Consider the following 20312-nt stretch of genomic DNA (forward strand, 5'->3'; position numbering starts at 1 on the left):
AGTTATTGATAACATTGAAAAACGAGACAAACGATGTTTTAAGGTATACCTCGCTCTCATTCGAATGTATCTTAATTGAAGCAAATGGGATAGATATATCTAACAAACGAGTAAGTGGGATAAACTGTAAAATATTTTAAAGTAATCTATTACAATTTTCCAGGAGTGCATTTGCGAGTACTTAAGCGCAGTGAACTAGGAAATCATTTGAAATTCCAAGAAATTCAGTTCAAATAATTGACAAATGTTACTTCACTTTGTTAAACAACGACTGCGTTAGCTTTTATTCAATTTTATATTGCTGTTTTTGGGCCATTTGAATGGAACTTTTTATGAGTACAGGGTGTTTACTTTTATTGCATTGCATTGGCAAACCTGTTTCGTCTCGTCACACACACGCACGAACACCGCACCAGCACAGAATTTTTCTAAGTTCCATTTTGTATGGCGAGGCGAGACTTTGAAAAATTTTCATAGCAAATTTTGCCTTTGCAGTGTGCCTCGCTGCTTTTGTATTTATATATTGTGTCGTGTTTAGTGGCCAAAAGAATAAATCTTTAGCTGCTAATTGAAGCAGAAAAGTGTGTGCGTGGAATCCATCGAATTATCGAGTGAATTTCCGTCTTAAGAAAAATGAGCGTGGATGTGGCACTAGAAAATGTAAGTACAGATTTGTGGTAACGGTGAAACTTTTACATAATTTTATTTAAGATGTGTCACCAGAAATTAAATACTTTGTGTACCTATATAAGAAATGAAGAAAAAATGCTGGGCACATATAAATTATCTGTAAACCATCATGCGAACATTTGTTTGCAATTATTGAAATATAAATCTGGCCAATATTCAAAAAAGATATATGTATGTCGGCAATTTATTGAACTTATATTTCCTTTGTGTATTGCAACTTAGCTTAACTTGTACGTACATAATTGTCTGGCTGGTTGTTCGTCGGGTCCCACCGCGATCGCCTTGAAATGAAAACGTCAAGTTTTTCATGAAAATGGCGACAAGTCCCCAATAGCAGCATATACGGACAAAAGTGCAATGGGGTAAACTCAGCGGAAGCAACAACAAATTATAGGTACATATCTGCTGATGTAGAAAAAAATTTAAATGCAGTGTATGTAGATGTGGAACGTATGCGTATGCTCGATTCATCGCTGAATTAGTTAATATTTATTTAGTTGTATTTGAATATAATTTATTCTTTTAAATACTATTCTGCCTATACATCTATTGCAACTCATTTGTCGTCTTTAAAAAATGCTTTGTACGGGTTAAGCTATGTCATACATCTACTTGTTCCAGCATTAAGTTATATGTTGTTTTAAGATACACCGCAATAGCTGCAATATGCTGAAACCAGCTGGCTTTTGTTGTTACAGAGAAAGTTAAAAGTCAGAGCCAGTGCAATATAACCACGCGTAATATAAGAACAATATACAAGTATCAATGGAAAAAGGCAAGTCGGCTGACGGAGCGAGCGAGAGCTTTTACGATGGGCTTCGTAGAGGTCGTCGTTGTCGTTGCACGGTGGTGGCATATAAAAAACTTCAAATTCTCCTGGAAAATCAACAGAGTATTCGTTGGTCGATAGTGACGGATCAACATTAATGAGCAACTATTGACTGATATATCGTGGAAGAGGGAATGAATACTTTCTTTCACACGGTATTTATGCTTTGGTGGTTGATGCGAGACTTCAAATATGTAAAAACTGTTGCCAAAAATGTTTGTAATGGTACATATTTAAATTACGTACAATTGATAAAGATTCAGTTTATGAACATATATACATATGTATGTGGGTAGTTGCTAAAGGTCGGCAATGTAAAAGTTTGCTTATTTGCAAGTCGGGAAATTTGTCACATACATGTTGGGGTGAACTTTATCTCAAATAGCCATGTTTTTTATACATGTATATACATCTACATTTCCACATCTAGCGGCAGTTGTTGAAATCTCGCGGCAGTGGTGAAATAAACTCGCTACACAACGGGTTGTGCTTAATGGCAGAGACACTCACATCTATGTTCTTATGATGACAATGAAATTGCGAGTATGTTTGCCATCTTCTTTAAATCAAATTACTCTAATAGCCGTTTGTTCCGTATATTCATACGGAGGACGTACTAAGACTACTATTCCAGCGGACCTGATGAAATACCATCTCTTGTGCTAAACCGTGTGCTGAATTCCTGCTTAAACCTCTTACATGTCTTTTTAACGATCACTAAAGCAAGGGATATTTCCCAGAAAGTGGAGTCTTTTTATAATACCACTTTAAAAAAATGGAAACAGATCCTGTCTTTTCAATTACCGACGATTTGCAATGCGTAGTGCTATTCCCAAACTCGTTGACACGATCGTCACAAAGCAACTATCTCATAGTGTATCCTCAACCATTGACTTGCGTTGTTGTTGTTGTTGTTGGTGTTGTTGTTGTTGTTGTTGTTGTTGTTTTTGCTGTTGTTGTTGTAGTAGCGATAAGGTTGCTCTCCGAAGGCTTTGGGGGAGTGTTATCGATGTGATGGTCCTTTGCTGGATACAAATCCGGTACGCTCCGGTACCATAGCACCATTAAGGTGCTAGCCCGACCATTTCGGGAACGATTTATGTGGCCACATTAAACCTTCAGGCCATTCCCTCCCTCCCTACCCCCAAGTTCCATGAGGAGCTTGGGGTCGCCAGAGCCTCGTCTGTTGGTGAAACAGGATTCGCCGCGGGTAGGTGAGGTTGACAAATGGGTTTGGAGAAGCTATATATTGCGCTGGCAACCTTAAAGCTTGCGCTACACAGCCCCTTGAATCTGGTATTTTAGTCGCCTCTTACGACAGGCATACCTACCGCGGGTATATTCTGATCCCCTAACCCGCTGGGTGAATTGACTTGCGTCAACATGGGTTTTGCATGGGTCTGCTGTAACTAACTTCTTTGAGTTCACAACTCATTTTCTGAACGGATTTAAGATTAAAAGCGAAATTGATGTCATTTATACTGATTTTAGTAAAGCTTTCGATAAAGTTTCCCATTCACTTCGGTTCAAACTCGATCGATTTTGCTTCCCGCCTTTGTTTCTATCTTGGGTATCTTCATACTTGATCCAAAGGAAACGAACAGTTACATATAATAACTGTAGGTCAGTTCCTCAAGGCAACCACCTTGGTCCAGTGCTGTTTCTGCTGTTCATTAACGACCTTCCAAATGTTTTGAAGTACTGCAAGCCGCTAATGTACGCTGATGATGTCAAACTTGTTATGCCTATCCCTTCACCATTGGATAGATCATATCTACAATCGGATTTGAATAGCCTAGTTGAATGGTGTAGCGTAAATGTAATGTCACTAAACCTACCGAACTGCAAGTTCATGTGCTTCACTAGGGAATCCTACCAATCCCACGGCAATATGATTGATGATTATACAATTTACCAATTCATTAGCTTCGTAGACCTTCGCGTTTCGATGTACCCTAAACTTGACTTTAAATTGCACATAGAAGGTGGCGTGAACAGAGCCCAAGGGAAATTTGGCGTTTGTCAAACGATCGTCTAAAGAATTCGATGATTCATATTGAAACGAATTTTTTGAAATTCCTCTTATTTGCAACGTTCTACTAACGTTCGAATCACTAAACTGTTGAATAAATAACTCCACTATTCAATAATGCAAAATGGCCTTTATTAAAGTACTTCACAATAACACTTCTACTTCTCAACAGATAGCGTGCTTAAATCCATAGTACATGTTTACAAGTATAATATGTATGAGAAGGAAACAATTCCTTACTCTTTCTAACACACTGCCGTTTGACACTTCGGTCAGTGTCAAACTAGTGTGGAACTCAGTGGAACCTGCGTGGAAATGCGTTTGACACTGAACGAAGTGTCAAAATTGCCGGGGTTGCTGTCGTGGAAAGCGACGCAGGGAAACAAAAAAAGGAGCGGAATTTCAGATATGGGTTGCCCTGATGGTAAATTTTTTTGAACGAATCTATATATATTAAAAGAAGTGTACATTTTGATTGTCACTCCATACTCGAGAACGGCTCGACAGATGCCATGAAATTTTAGGGAAAAATACAGGAAGGAGAGATGGTGGTTAGTTGATTTTGAAATCGGTTTAGCCATTCTTGAGTTATGATTTTTTTTTAGAAAAAATTCAAAGTTTGAAAAAAAAGTGTACATTTCGGTCCGACCTAACGAAAAAAATCGATCCAACCTATTGCAAGTTAATTTCATTGACAGCATACAAATGTTAAACAGATGATCCTGTCCAAATGCAAATGTTTATCAATCACTTTCTTCTGATGGTAACTATTGTTCACGCCTGCCTTTCCAACATATCTTCGTTAAGTTAATAATTTGCATACATACAAACACACACTCCCACTCATCGCACGCATTCATGCTTTTGTTGTACAACATAACGTCACCGTCTTCGCTTTTGGTTTTCGCTTTTTCTTATCATTTTGCTATTATCGCATATTCCTCAATGTACTGCACTCCCACTCACTCCCACTCCCACTGCAGCAACATAATGCACACTCACCTGCACTAATATTACTTTGCCTATATACTCTTCGCACTCATCGCTTATTTTGTCAACATTAAATAGTAGGACTTTTCCATGGAAAATTCCTAAACATAAATTCTGCTGCCTGAATTGAATTTTTTCTTAGCATATAAGATCATTGAATTTGTAATCGTAAAAGAGTTACGACAAAATAAAGCCATATAAAAACCAAATTTCGTTTGCCTATTGATTTGGCATATACATAGATGTAGAAAACGCTCTACATTTCTCCAAATGCTCACAACTAAACCAAGTACAACAATTACGAAACGCACGTCGTCATAGATCGACAGATCCAAATCCATTAAATCCAGCATCGAGACGAACGACACGACTTTCACGTCGTACTATGCAAGAGATGGAATACGCTGCTTTCGCTTACAATAGCGAAAATTCTCAAGTTGGAACGCCAAAAAATGTGTTTATCTTTGCACCGAACGAAAAAACCAAAAATACCGTGTAGCCACTTGCATTACAAAAAGATACAATAATAAAATGCTTTAAGCGAAAATTTCACCAAATGTGTGTACAAAATTCAATTCAATTTAGAGAACAATAAACTAAATTGTCAACAAACAAAACAGAAAAAATAACGCAACATTCAATCGATCTCGGGCGTTACAACGTACGCCAGGTAAAGCTAGTTTAGTATGAAAATGTATTGCACCTATATGCGTCCTACAGAAAATTATACAAAAATCTTGAATTGGGGTATCTGAGGACGCGTAGTTATTCGCGCATTAAGAATACAAACGCGAGTGCTAAGTTTTTGTACCCGTTCAAAAGTTTTCCGCGAAAAATAGTTTGAAACCAAGGTCGACTGCAATAACCCGTCCAAAAATGTGGAAAGAGAAATTAAAAGACCCATTTTGTCCTGTTATCAATAGTTCAAAGGCGAAAAAGTATTCGAATTATTGGGAGCGAGGCAAAAAGGCGTCTATTAATACCTCCCCCGACGGTTTTGGTCAGAAATCATCACCGTTAATACAGTATCACAATTTGTTAATTAAAATTGTCCAAAACATATGGATTTTAAAGAGAGATGTAATTAAGTGCTCATTTGAAAGTAAATAAGGAGATTTCTTTGTAATTTTACAATACAAATTTTACACAGTTTTCGCTAGTAGCTACTACACTTTTCTTGGACCTAAGAAGTACAACAGTGCCAAATAGCATCCACACAAAAAACGAACAAGAACAAGCATTTTATCAGGTTAGCGTGACTGTGTATGTGCGCGCTGCTACATATCCTACTTGTAGACCTGTACTATGCTTAAATCAAACTGATTACTGCTTCTCAGCTTTACCTCTTTTTATACGCTGTGATTTCCTCGTTCGCATACTTCTAGGCGTTTCTAGAATTTAGCTCGGTTACCAGCTAGAAAATTTTTGAGCTATAACTACAGATGCTCGTGTATATGTGAGTGATAATTCCACAGACGATTGCCTACTTTTGGGAGTATCTCAGATAAAAAAGGAAGCAAGTCGTCTATTGAAAACTATCGTGGAATAGCAAAGCTCTCCGCTATCCCTAAGCTTTTCGAAGCAATCGTTACTAATCACCTTACATTTTCGATTTCTACATTGATAGATAGTTCTCAACATGGCTTTTGTAGACCCAAATCAACCACAACCAATTTCTGTAATGGGTTTAGAAACAATCATCATACCGACGTTATATACACTGATTTCAGCAAAGCATTTGACAAAGTACGCCACTCATTACTTGTTTATAAACTCGAATTGCTTGGTTTTCAACCTGGCCTAACTCACTGGATCTCCTCCTATCTTTGCGGTAGAACTCAAACAGTCATTTTTAAAAACCTTTGTTCGAATGTCATCGATGTTCCCTCCGGTGTGCCTCAGGGCAGCCATCTCGGTCCTATTTTGTTTTTGATCTTTATAAACGATGTTTCCACAACTATAAAATATTCTAAAATTTTAATGTATGCCGACGATGTAAAACTTTTTAAGTCATACGCGTCGGTTGAAGAACGTTCTGTACTCCAGGCGGATTTAAATCGTTTAGTTACTTGGTGTAATGCGAATTTTATGCCTCTCAACATAGAAAAATGTAAATCCATGTGTTTTTCACGTGGGAACATACAGCCAGCTTCCTACACAATTAATGGCCAAACTCTGGAAAGCGTTGATGTTTTTGTCGATTTGGGAGTTACAATGAATTGCAAACTTAGTTTCAACCCTCATATTAATGCCACAGTCAATAAAGCGAGAGGAGTTTTAGCATTTGTGAAAAGATGGGCAAAAGAGTTTAGTGATCCTTACGTTACAAAAACCCTTTTTACATCATTGGTGAGGACGATATTAGAATATGGATCGATAATTTGGAATCCGCGTTATCAAGTTCATGTGGATAGACTAGAATCAATTCAAAAACAGTTTTTACTTTTCGCCTTGAGGAATCTTCAATGGGACTCTCCGTATAATTTTCCTCCTTACACTAATCGATTAAAACTAATAAATCTTCCTACACTCGCAAGTCGTAGCGAAATGCTAGGTGTACTATTTATGGCTAGACTTTTAAATGGATCGATTTCAAGCCCATTTCTTTTGAACGAAGTAAACTTGAATGTCCATGCCGAGTTTCAAGGCATTATAAACCTATAATTCTTAAACAATGCAGAAGCAATTTCCAACTACGCGAACCTTTTCTATGTTTGTGTGAAGATTATAACTCTCACTCGAGAATAATTGATGTTTCGGACTCGCTCTTTGCCATAAAAAGACGGTTCTATCTTCTCTTAATAATTGAAAAATTATATTTACTTTTAGTCTATTGTATTTTGTGAATCTATATTTCTCAGCTGATGAGTTTCTCTGTAGCTGAGCGGTTTTGGATCTCGGCGCTTAAGAAGCCACTGCCTCACAAAGACTCGGTAACAAAAAAATTATAAATAACAAATAAGAATTAGGATACATAAAAAAAAACACAAAAAAAAAAGTATGTATGAATTAAAAAAAACCAAAAACAGGATTAGCCTGGTTTCATCGGGCCACTTGAGGGCAGTGCGCTGCCACAACGTAAGATATATGTATGTGTTTGTGCGTCTCTCTCCGCTGCGTGTACGTACATATCTGTAACAAAAGTTCACTTCGAAACAGCTGATGTTCTATTGTGAATTCGCAGTGAACAAATCGTGCAAATTTTGTAACCAAGCATATATTTCCTTAAAATACTAAAAAAATAGAAATAAAAAATTTATAATGTTTAGTATTGCACTTCGGTTGGTATTGATTGAGCGCGAGGAGATTATAAATGTGAAAGCGATTCGGAGGCAATTAAGGGACAGTTCTAACTTTTTGGAGCTAAATGATTCACTGTAAGCTAAAAAATACTATTTTCAGCACTTTTGAATAACAAGTTAATTTTTTTTTCAATTAGCTTTCGCCAATATTACAGGCTAAACAAGCCGGCATTCTAATGTTTGCTAGATATTCTTACCAACTCCTTGCCACCATTGAAGCAAAAATTTGGAGTTCCACCAATTGTAAAGTTAAGTACATGTCTTCGTTTTTTCGCATAGGGAAAAGGCGTTGGAAAGGACCAGGAAGTGGGTCTTAGCCAATCTTGTTTCAGTGAGGTGCTCAGCATTTTGAAACCGTTGCTTTTTCCACAATGGATAACTTGGCCGGCTGATACGTTGTCATAAAAAATAGAATTTACATACCTAGCAATACAGGAATTTCACTTTTTTCCAATCATCTTCCGATTGTGCATTACTTATTGATTTATTTCTAACTAGCAAGGTACCCGACGTTGTTCGGGATGCGTATTTTTATTAAAGTGACCCTTATTTTTTTTTAAATATCGATATCTTGGGTCTTTAACTGAACAAATTTTAAAACATTTCTGCTAACCTAAATCACGAAACCATGTGCAGGCTCCGTTTATATAAAACAATATTTATTTTCCCACATTATCCCTCCTCCCCTTTTATTGCTTGGTCCATCCCACTTACTTTACTCTGTGCCTTTTTCTGGCGATCCCATTCTTCTTATCTCGCGCTCAACCTCTTTTCGGTATTTTCTTCACTCTTCCCCCACATTTCTATTACCATATCTTATTTTCAGTTCTTTTGTCTAAGCTTACCGCTAAAGCATGCAATAAAATCAGTAAATATTGCTTCAATCGGTTAAAAGTTATAAGCCGTAACTTACATACATATATGGATATACATACACATTCAAAATATAAAACAGAAAATACTTACAGATCCTGTTGATATACTAGAGAATAAAAGATCGTCTGGCCTTGTGCTTTGTTGATTGTCATAGCATAGCAAAGGCTCACCGGGAATTGAACACGTTTAAATCTAAAAGGAAAGTTGTTTGGTATAAGGGGGATACGTGGTATAAAGACTCTCTCTCCTCTGCCACTGCCTGTCAAAATTCCTGCTTCAATTATATTTTGTTTTAGAGAAACAACTTTGAGCCTCGTTCCATTGCACAATTTTGGTGGGCTTAGATAACGCAACAGAATAATTGGTGCGCCGATATTCAAAATAATTTTATGGGATGGAAGTCCAGGTGCACTAAGGCTATTTAAAAACTCCACAGGGAAATTTGTTAAGTCATCTTGCTCCAAAACTCTGTTGATTGAAAAGTATTCGACCTCCTCACCCTGAATATCGTTGAGTATATACGAATTGATTTTCAAAACCTGGTCATTTAGTGGCGTCAAGATAGCCCTCTCGCAAAACCAAAAGTTATCATGACAGAATCCTAGATCATTATAAACAGTAGAAATTAGTTCTTGCAAAGAATGTACGGTACGGCACAAATTATCGGGAAGTGTAATTTTTCCCTCTTCTTCGGGGTATGTACCATTTCCAATCTTTAGCAAAGTTTCGGAGAAGTTCTGCGCATTTATGTTGCCTCCGATTCGAGCGCGCATATTTTCTGTTAAATGCATTCTTTTAATGTTACACCATAAATATGAGCTCTTCAAACACGCTCGTATTTCATCTGCTCTTGTACCGCGTGGTATGACCGGTAGTATCTGCCGAAAATCTCCACAAAAGGGAAAAGTAACACCACCCATAACTTGGTCATTTTGGCGTATATCCCTCAGCGTTCTGTCCACAGCTTCTACGGCTGTCCGGTTCGCCATGGTGCATTCATCCCATATTACCAACACACAGTCACGAATAACGCTGGCTTTTTCGCAATTTCTTGCAATGTTGCACATTGGATATTCATTGATATCTAAGTGTATGGGGATTTTGAACATGGAATGGGCAGTTTTACCACCAGGTAATAAAGTTGCAGCTATACCAGATGGAGCCACTGCCAGAGCTATTTTGCCTTGAGCTCGCACCTTTGCCAAAACAATTTTAGTTAGGAAAGTTTTTCCTGTCCCACCAGGGGCATCTAAAAATAAAATCTCAGCTACTTCATTATCGACACTATAACAAACGCGTTGTAATACTCCTGTTTGCTCATCCGTTAAACGTTGAATGGTGTGTTGGCTGCCGAAATCGGTGCGCTCAAAGCTGCAGTGAGTTCGTGTACTTTGCCCCCAAACACAACAACGATGCTATGCTTACATATGCAATGGGTCTATGCACTTTCTCGCCGCTGCCTTCTGGCTGGCATTCGCAGTGTACGGGTCCCCCTCTAAACACTCCTCTAGAAGGTTCACAGCTACATATAGCTGATAATGCATCGGCTATGCTCACACCTACACCCCTCTCTGTGCCTATCCCACCTTCGTTTTCGTCAATTGTTTTGTCACCGTCCTCTGTCTGCAGTGACGCCAGGCTGTCTACTGTTGAAAATTCTGGCGCCGCGAATTCAAACAATTTCACCGCCGCCGATAAAGTACATACTGTCGTCCCACATACTAATAATGATGCCGTCGACACCTCAAGTACCTCTTATGCTGTAAATACCAATGATAAGCCTTCGACTGCTAATAACATTTCTGTTAACCTTAATGCTAAAGACATTACCAATAAAACTGCAAAAACTGCAAATGCCCACGCTGCTGCTGAACACATAGCCGCTGATAAAGTAAACACGAATGCTAAACCTACACCCTTGGCTCAAGTTCAAATTACTGCTGTTAATGATATAACAACCATTAATAATGACAATGCTGCTTCCAGCTCCACCAACACAGGTGGTGATTCTACCTCCGCCGCTGTGCGTTTGCCAAATGTTGACAATGCACAACCGAGGCAGGTGACTGCCGTGCCGCCTCGCAGGACAATTTTTGTATCTCGTCTTCATTCTTCGCTTATGGAAAATGATATTATTAAGTATATAGAAGATAAGCTAGACCTTTCACAACCTATTAAAATAGGCGTTTATAAATTTAATTTTAGATATGATAGGGATATTTCATCATTTAAAATATCAGTTCCAGACGCTTATTTTGATAGAGTTCTTGAACATACATTCTGGCCGAAACATTCAGTTGTGCATTTGTTTACAAAAAACCTAACGCCGCAGGAACTTCAAAAAACTCAAAAATCCCTGCGGAAACAGTGAAAAAATAACCATCACGTACCAAAATGTTCGTGGCCTAAGATCGAAATTAAGTACCTTTTATCTGAATAGTTTTATTTTTACTTCTCAAGTTATAGCTTTTACTGAAACCTGGTTAAAAGCTGATAATTTTAACTCTGAACTCTTCACGTAAATATGTAGTTTATCGGCGTGATCGTGAATCTAGAGCAGGTGGTGTCCTTATTGCTGTTGACTCGACGCTTCCATCTGAGTTGCTGCTATTGGACACCACAAATGACATTGAATTTATAGCAGTAAAGCTTGCCTTGCACAATTTTAGTTTGTTTATCTGCTGCTCGTATATACCGCCAAGATCGGATATACACGTTTATACATGTCATAGCACTGTTATTTGTAGTTTTTTACTCGCAATTGCGAGACAAAGACCGCCTAGTAGTTCTTGGTGATTTCAATTTATCATCAGTAAATTGGATCAATACCATCGACTCAAATTTTATGACTCCCACTACTCAGCACGAGTTTTTAAATAGCCTGCTAGATACATCTCTTCTCCAAATTAATAATGTTTTAAATTCCAAAAGGAAAATCTTAGACTTAGTTTTTACAGATGACTGCGGGTATTACTCTAACCCGAACTCCCCCATTATCCCTTCCTGAAGACCCTCTTCATCCTACGCTTGAGATACTACTGGATGTTGTTCAACCTGTGATGCTCGATGTTTCTAAGCCCAATTCCCGACCCCGGTCGAGATGTTTTTCAAAGACGAATTTTAGTGAGCTCAATAATTTGATTTCTGCCCATGACTGGTCGAGTCTTTATGCGTGTACAGACGTTGAAACAGCGACTTCCTTGTTTTATAGTTCTCTTGATGCTTTGTTTGAAAGCTGTGTCCCCCTTCGTTATTCCAGTACCACCACGGGTAAACCACCTTGGTTCTCAAAGCAACTATTAAGACTTGATAATATTAAATCTAGACTCTATAAGCGTTTCAAAAGATCTGGTAAAGCTATTGATTTATCTAAATATTTAGTGGCGCGCTCCAATTTTCATCGTCTTAACCAGCAGTGTTATAAAGGTTATTTATCATGTTGCAAATTCCAATTTACTAATAATCCGGAACGTTTCTACAGATTTGTTAATTCCAAAAGGAAAACTTCTGGTTTCCCATCTACTTTTATTTATGGGTGCAAAAACGCAAATTCTGATCACGAAATCGCAGATTTATTTGCTGAATTCTTTAAATCATCCTATTCATCCCAATGTGTCCAGTCTAATCTTTATCCATATTGCTTGGAAAGTTCTAATAATATTTTAAACCCATTTATTGATAAAGATACTGTTCTTAATAAACTTCTTGCATTGAAACCGATATCTTCACCGGGTCCAGATGGTGTTCCTAGTTGTGTACTTAAGTACTGTGCTGTCAGCTTATCAGAGCCTATCTTTAAATTATTTAAACTGTCTCTGGAATCCGCATCATTCCCATCTATTTGGAAACAATCGTTTATTATACCTTTGCATAAAAAAGGTAGTAGGTCTAATATTGAGAACTACAGAGGCATAGCTAAGCTCTCAGCTATCCCTAAAACTTTTGAGCAGATAATTACATACCAGCTTCAATACTTGTGTAGCTCTTTAATATCGCCTTGTTAACATGGTTTTGTTCATCGGAGATCAACTACTACCAACTTGCTTGAATTTACGTCTTTTGTTATGAATGGTTTTTTAGTTTGCAAACAAACAGATGTAATTTACACCGACTTTAGTAAAGCATTTGACTCTGTTAATCACGAGCTCTTAGTTACCAAACTTGATCTTCTGGGTTTTCCAGCGCCTTTATTAAGTTGGATTTCAAGTTATCTTGAAAATAGGACTCAGCGAGTCTTCTTTAACAACAATCTTTCAAAGTCGTTTGATGTAACTTCTGGCGTGCCCCAGGGTAGCCATTTGGGTCCATTACTCTTTAACCTGTTCATTAACGACTTACCAAAGGTTATATTACATTCTAGAGTTTTTATGTATGCAGATGATGTAAAACTTTGTTACACATCAGCTTCAGGCCGATCTTGACTCATTTCAAAGCTGGTGTACTGCAAATTTACTTTTTTTTGAATTACTCTAAATGTAAGCAAATGACTTTTCACCGTGTGAAGCCGGTCCTATCATCTTATACACTTAACGGCGACCCCTTGGAGCGGATATCTATTGTAACTGATCTAGGAGTTATTTTTGATCCGAAATTAAGTTTTACCACACATATTTCAACCGCTATAAACAAAGCAACTGGTGTATTAGGTTTTATCAAACGTTGGGCTAAAGAGTTTGATGACCCTTATTTCACAAAGATCCTTTATACTTCGCTGGTACGTCCTATTCTCGAGTACTGTTCATGTGTCTGGTCTCCGATCTATCAAATCCATGTTGATCGGATTGAGTCGGTCCAGAGGCGGTTTTTAATTTTTGCATTACGAGGTCTCAACTGGGAATCAAGTACTCATCTTCCACCATACAGGAATAGACTTCTTCTAATTAATTTGCCATCTCTAGAGAATCGTAGAGTATTACTTGGCGTTATGTTCATTCACAAGCTCATCATTGGTGTGATTGACTCCCCTGACCTAATCAGTCAACTAAATTTTGCGGTTCCTGCTAGGGCGTCCAGACATTTTGTGCCTTTTCATTTACCTCTATGCCGGAAAAATTTTGCTAGAAACAGTCCCCTGCGCCATTGGTGCTCGCGGTACAATGATTTGTATAACTGCATTGGCTTTGAATGTTCGTTTGCTGCTTTACATACTGCTATACTCTTATGTTTAGCCTGATATTTTAATTTTATTTTTTCTTATACAATGCGATGTCAAATGTTTATAACATACAAATTTTCTATGTACCTTTTTTGAATTTTTTAATTTTAAGAATGGCTCTGTATTGTACATATATATCTGTCTATTACAATAATTAGTCGACCACTTTGTGTTTGCGTCGACTTTAAATAAATAAATAAATAAATAAATAAATTACGTAGAGTGTCCGCAAGTTCTGTAGGATTATACGAAATTTCGCTTGCGTATTCCCCGTTCACGCGTTCACCGTCTATAGATGGTTCGGGTACGCCGTATTGGGATAGTAAGTCCCATCATCCCAATGCTTGTCATCGTCAGTCAAGCAAGGGGCGTTCTCGGCAAGCATCGCGGAAAGTGGGATATTCAACTCCCAAAAAAGTGCGAAGGTCCGAAAAGGAAGTAGGTCCGAAAAGGAAGTAGGTCCTCGTACTGTATGCAACAACAACCGTAAGTAAAAACACTCGGCATTGTTCGGATGAACCATATATACACGTCCAATGACATATTCCTAAAAATGCCGGGCTCCCCGTCTACAGATCGGCCCCGTTTCCTGCGGATAAAAACACCTCTTTGCTTATCATACATGTAATAAGAGGGAACCTCCTCATACATTAATGTCCTCGCAAACCTGTCTCTTTCGCAAAGCCGAAAGTATGCCAGTAAAGTGATTTGCCTCGGGTTTCTACTCGATCTGTCAAGTTTTCGCAATTTAAGTATATCATTTGCCCTCCTTCTAGATGAACCCCCAAATGCACTACAGGGGGATATCGCTCATGAATGGGAAAGCTTAATATTCTCCAAACGGCCTTTGAAGAGCTTATATGACGCCCTGATTGAAATCTAGTTATTTCGTCATTCTCATTCCTTAACGCAAACGTTGCCTGGTCACTGCCCTTATTTATATACTTGCATATATATTTAATGGATGATACACTACTGCACACTTCAACGTTGATGTGGGCCTGAAACGTTTTGGAGAGTACAGGTGAATATGGTACGACCCATCTATTGTCCAAAATTATATCTTCACAACGTAATCTTAAAGTGGCAGTAAACCCACCTTTTTCTGGGGAACGTCGCCGATAAGAGGGATATCCATCCTCTCCCGTTATGGCGTGTTCTATAAGTGCCCGTGGATAATCTTTCGAGCATCGACCGTCCTGAATGCACGGAGAGTTGCTATTTAATATCCCGCAAGGACCATGGACCATGTGTGTTCTTACTATGTCAAATAAGATGGCATCTGTGTTGCTGTCTGGAAATTCGGCACTTATCACATTATAAATATCGTTAAGGCGTATTTTGTCTTCCAACCAGAGAAGTACATGTGGATGTGGTAGACCTCGTTTTTGCCACTCAACGCTGTACATAAAGCACAAAGCTGACCTAAACAGATTCTCCTTTGTAATTAGGCGTATTAGAGCTTTAAGTTTTAAGTGGAAAACTCTAGCTGTTATGTCGTGCCGATCGTATGCATTTTGACCAGGCAAAAGTTGCTGTGTAATTTCAGCCCACTTCGGATTTGTTGTCATCGTTATAAAGAGATCAGGCTTTCCATATTTTCTAACGTAGCAAAAAGCATCCTGTGTACGTTCGTGCATGTATCGTGGACCTCCCGTAAAACTGGACGGAAGTATTACTAATCTGCCCAAATTTTCTGTACCTCCATCTTGTTGCATAGCATCACGTAAGTGCACATACTCCTCAGCATGCAACCGTCTTTGATTAGTCCGTATGTAAACCAAATGCTCGGTTTCAATTTTAGAATACATATCGACGGTAAACTGATTAAATAGCCCACGAAATCTTTGCAAGTATACAAAACTGTTTGCTCTTATCTGTAGCATGTATGCATAAAATTGTTGTGACGACAACTTTTTATGTGGGTTTGGCAATCTAATAGTAGGGTTAATTTGATGTAATTCAAAGTTATATCCATCTTCCCCGTTACAAAAAATTAATGGGTATTGAAGCGCATCGTATGATCGATGTGTCTCGTATATACGATGAAGACGATCGTCATACTCTTGGTCATCTAAAACAACTGCAACTTCATTTGTAGTAGGAGGATTGTACCTTCTTGGATGTTCTGTTGTGGGCCTTTTATCAGCACATATTACAAATTTATAATTATTATTTTGCTCTTCGGGAACGAAATCAAGGGCATTTTTAAAAAAGTAAAAATAGAGGTAGAATACAATAACCACCGATCAGTAGAAGAAATGTACGTAGTACCAAATGATATGATGCTCGTTTGGGTCGAATTTGGATTAGACATCTAAAAATCAACTTACAGCAAGTAGACAATCAATGTGCAAATAAGTTATCCAACTACCAAATGCGTAATATTTGTTCAATAGAATACATCATTCACAAATTTCAACAAGTTTTTATACAAAAAGTAGGGTGTGTGCCAAACCTTGAAGTCACACTTCAACTTCGAAAAGATGCTAAACCGAGTTTTATCAAGGAGCGGGAAGTTCCATATGCACTACGCGACCGTGTTGAGACGGAGCTAAACGATTTAGAAAAATCGGGGATCATATCAAAAGTTGAAAGAAGTGACTGGGAGTCACCCTTGGTAATTATCCCTAAAGCAGACGGCGGAGTGCGACTGTGCGTCGACTACAAAGTCGGAGTTAATACACAGCTCGTGTCTGCAAACTACCCATACGTCGCATTGACGAAATTTTGAACAATCTCAAGGGTTCCAACTATTTTTGTAGGCTTGATTTATACAAGGCGTATTTACATCTTCGAGTAAGTGAACAATCTAGCATTATCCAAACAATATCTACGCATAGAGGCACGTACAAGGTAAATAGTCTTTCATTTGGTATCAAAACAGCACCAGCTGAATTTAATCACACTTTTGAGCAAATATTATCTGGATTAAAAAATACAATGTCGTATTTCGACGATATCATCGTACATGGAGCCACAAAAGAAGAGTGCGCAACTAATCTAATCGAATGCCTTCAACGCCTTAAGGAACATGATTTACATTTAAATAAAAATAAATGCTCATTTTTTCAAACTAAGATCGAATATTTGGGTCATATTGTTCAATATAATAGAATTTCAAAATCACCATCAAAAATTCAAGCCATAATAAATATGCCACGACCCGCTAAGCAAGACGATGTTAGACGATTTTTAGGAATCGTTACGTACTACAGATTTATTCGAAACTTATCTACAATCACGTTTCCACTACGACAACTACTACAAACCCACACAAAGTTTTTTTGGTGTTCCGGTTGCGAGGCAGCGTTTTTAAAACTTAAAGAAATTATCGCCAGTGATACAGTGCTAATGCCTTTCAATCCCGAACTGCCAGTAATAGTAGCATGCGACGCAAGTCCTACTGGAATCGCAGATGTGCTTTCGCACATGAAGGATTGCCTAGAGCATCCCGTCGCTTTTGCATCCAGATCATTGACTGCCCCTGAAAGGAATTACAGCCAGTTAGATCGAGAAGCTTTAGCCATTGTATTTACCATCAATCACTTTTTTACGTATCTATACGGTAGGAAGTTTAAACTCATTACCGATAATCGACCACTTACGCGAATTTTCCATCAGCACAGTAAAATGCCCGCAATAACAGCATCACGATTACTACGTTATGCTGAATTTCTATCAAGTTTCAACTATGAAATAATCTACAAAGAGGGTTCAGAACACACTAATGTCGATTGTTTATCCCGCGCAGCGCCAACTCTAACAAAGCCGTCTACAGACAAAATTATCAATGAAGAAGTAAATGAATTATATTCAGTATAAATTTTTGAAATTTCAAGTGAGTTAATAAATGCCGAAATTCTAGCGTCAGAAACTGATAGAGATCCAGACCTATCTAAACTTAAGTCAAGTTTACTTAACAATTATGCAAATGAAGATGCATACACACTTAATAATGGAATTATCTTTAAAGGTCAAAGAGTGTTGATTCCGAAAAAGCTACAACCGCAAATACTACAAGAACTTCAGCATACCCATCCGGGAATAACTAGGATGAAACAGCTTGCTAGAAGATATTGCATTTGGAAAGGCATCGATCGTGACATTGAAACAACAGTCAAGGCTTGCGAAGCTTGCATGAAAGTTCAGTCTAAACCCGCTAAGGCACCACTCAATCATTGGGAGGAGCCAGATGCAAACTGGGACCGAATACACATAGACTATGCAGGCCCTTTTCAAGATAATTTTTTCCTAATCGTCATGGATGCGAAATCCAGATGGGCAGAAGTACGAGTGTTACGCGATGCTCCTACGACCACAACAACAATAAATCTACTTTCAAATATATTTGCGTCTCATTGCTTTCCTTCGATAATGGTATCCGACAATGCAACCATCTTCACAAGCGATCAATTCAAAACATATTGCAGTACCAACGGAATTTTTCAAAAACTTATAGCACCAGGATATCCTAACACAAATGGATTAGCGGGACGCAATGTCCAAACCCTCAAACGGAAATTGAAGGCGATGTCAGCAGAGCCAGGCTCTGTACACCACAAAATTAACGAAATTATACAAAGATACCGCGCAACACCACTTAATTGCGGAAAAAGTCCAACAGAATTATATCTCAATCGACGAATTCGAATCCGGTTGGATGCATTAAAACCAAACACGGAAAACAAATCAACTAACCCTATTCCAGGCGTGCGTCAACTAAGCGTGGGAGAAAGGGTTCAGGCATTATTCACAAGAACTAACAAAACGGCATGGAAAACAGGTACCGTTCTCAAAAGGGTTGGTAATCTGCATTACTTAGTCAAGCTGGATGACGGCTACGAAATAAAACGACACATTGATCAATTAAAATCCACCAAGGTTCAACAACGAAGAGTTAATTTTTCTCCAGATATTGAAGAAGGCACTTCAACACAACCGTCCCACGATTATAGTCAATACAATTTGGAGCCAATTATTCCACGAGTTCAACTCGAGTCAAACAACCAACCAACTGAATTGTCAAACAATCAAGCGACGCCTGATGAAGTGCAAAGAGGTCAAGAACCAGTCGTCCGTTGATCTGCACGTTCGAAGAAGAAACAAAATTTCAATATTTACTCGTATTCATGTACATATATATTTAATATTCAGATATGTAAATCAATTATATATTAATTCATTTATCACATAATGAGTCCAATTAAGCGTGGGAGATTGTTATGTCTCACTTTAATTATTATTCAAACAGTCTGGCAACAACACCAGAGTACTAGCGAGTTTTGTATATTGCTTCACATCCGGTACTTTACCTTCCTTAGAGTCAAATATATAGAATAATAAAGAAGATTGAAGAATAACGCGTGCATATTTATTTCAAGTGAAATTAATTCACAACAAGATTTATTCTTCAGAAACCTAGAGATACACGAACGGCAGACATGTTGAAGACTTTAGACTGGTTAAGTGTGAAACAAAAGATTTTTTTCCACTCCATGAAATTCATATTTAATATCAAACATGGAAATGTACCTGAGTATTTAAATAAAAATATAGCATTAGTTGAGCAAACACAACATAAATACGAGGAACAAACATAATTTCAAATTGCCGATTTTTAGAACTGAAATTGATCAACAGAACATTTTCTACAAGGGTCTGAAAAGTAGATAATTGTGCCTATGGATGTGCCTATGGATATAAAAAGTTGCAACCAAATAACAGTATTTAAAACAAAATTATATGAATATTGTAAAACCTTAGCTATAAGATAAAAAAACTGTAATATATTCTAATTTACGAATTAGGCTTCTGGCCGTAATAAATAAATAATAATAATATTCGTCACACTGCCCTCCACCTAAGTCTGATCGTCCCGATCAGACAAATCTCTCGATCTAACCGCTGCTAGCCTCTCCAAATGAACCACCCTTCTATTTCGTGGTTTCCCAATTGTTTGTATGCGGTAGATGACATCACTGATCCTCTTCACAACTATGTACGGGCCTTCCCAACTGCCCCGAAGTTTGGATGGAACACCTTTCCGCCGGTGAGGGTTGTATAACAGTACCAAATCTCCCTCCAAGAAACCTTCCGAATTATTGTTCTCATCGTATCTGCGTTTCATCTACTACTCATTATCCTGGATCGTTCCCTCGCACTCTGTTGTTTGGCCAATGAACTACTTTGTAGAGCTTGCTCTTGACGGATTGGCTTCACATAATCAGTATCGTTCCGACGTTTCAGAACAGTAGTGCGCCCTGGCTTGAAACCACCCTTGCATTCTTTCTGGGAAATTCTTTCGTTCGTTTTAGTGCGTCCATTAGGGTTTTTCAATGTCAGTGTTTCTCTCGCGGGTACCTTCGGGTTTAATTTGTTTGGCCCATTCGTTCCATCAACCTTTGCTCGATCTACTTTCCTTGGCTTTTGTGGTCT

The 20312-nt window shown here is 38.1% G+C and overlaps 1 protein-coding gene across 2 annotated transcripts in view; it reads left to right on the forward strand.

Annotated features, from left to right (window-relative positions):
- The first annotated feature begins 388 nt into the window (after positions 1 to 388).
- Top1 (topoisomerase 1) overlaps positions 389 to 20312 on the forward strand; it is a 73637-nt gene continuing 53713 nt past the window's right edge. The window contains exon 1 of one of the 2 annotated variants that reach the window (XM_067784488.1): positions 389 to 660. In XM_067784488.1, the coding sequence (XP_067640589.1) occupies positions 634 to 660 (27 nt within the window). In that variant the 5' untranslated portion in view covers positions 389 to 633. The remainder of the gene's footprint in view (positions 661 to 20312) is intronic. The other variant, XM_067784489.1, reaches the window with a different exon arrangement.

Source organism: Eurosta solidaginis, chromosome 4, assembly GCF_040869045.1.
Source record: "Eurosta solidaginis isolate ZX-2024a chromosome 4, ASM4086904v1, whole genome shotgun sequence".
In the NCBI taxonomy this organism is placed as follows: Eukaryota; Metazoa; Arthropoda; class Insecta; order Diptera; family Tephritidae; genus Eurosta; species Eurosta solidaginis.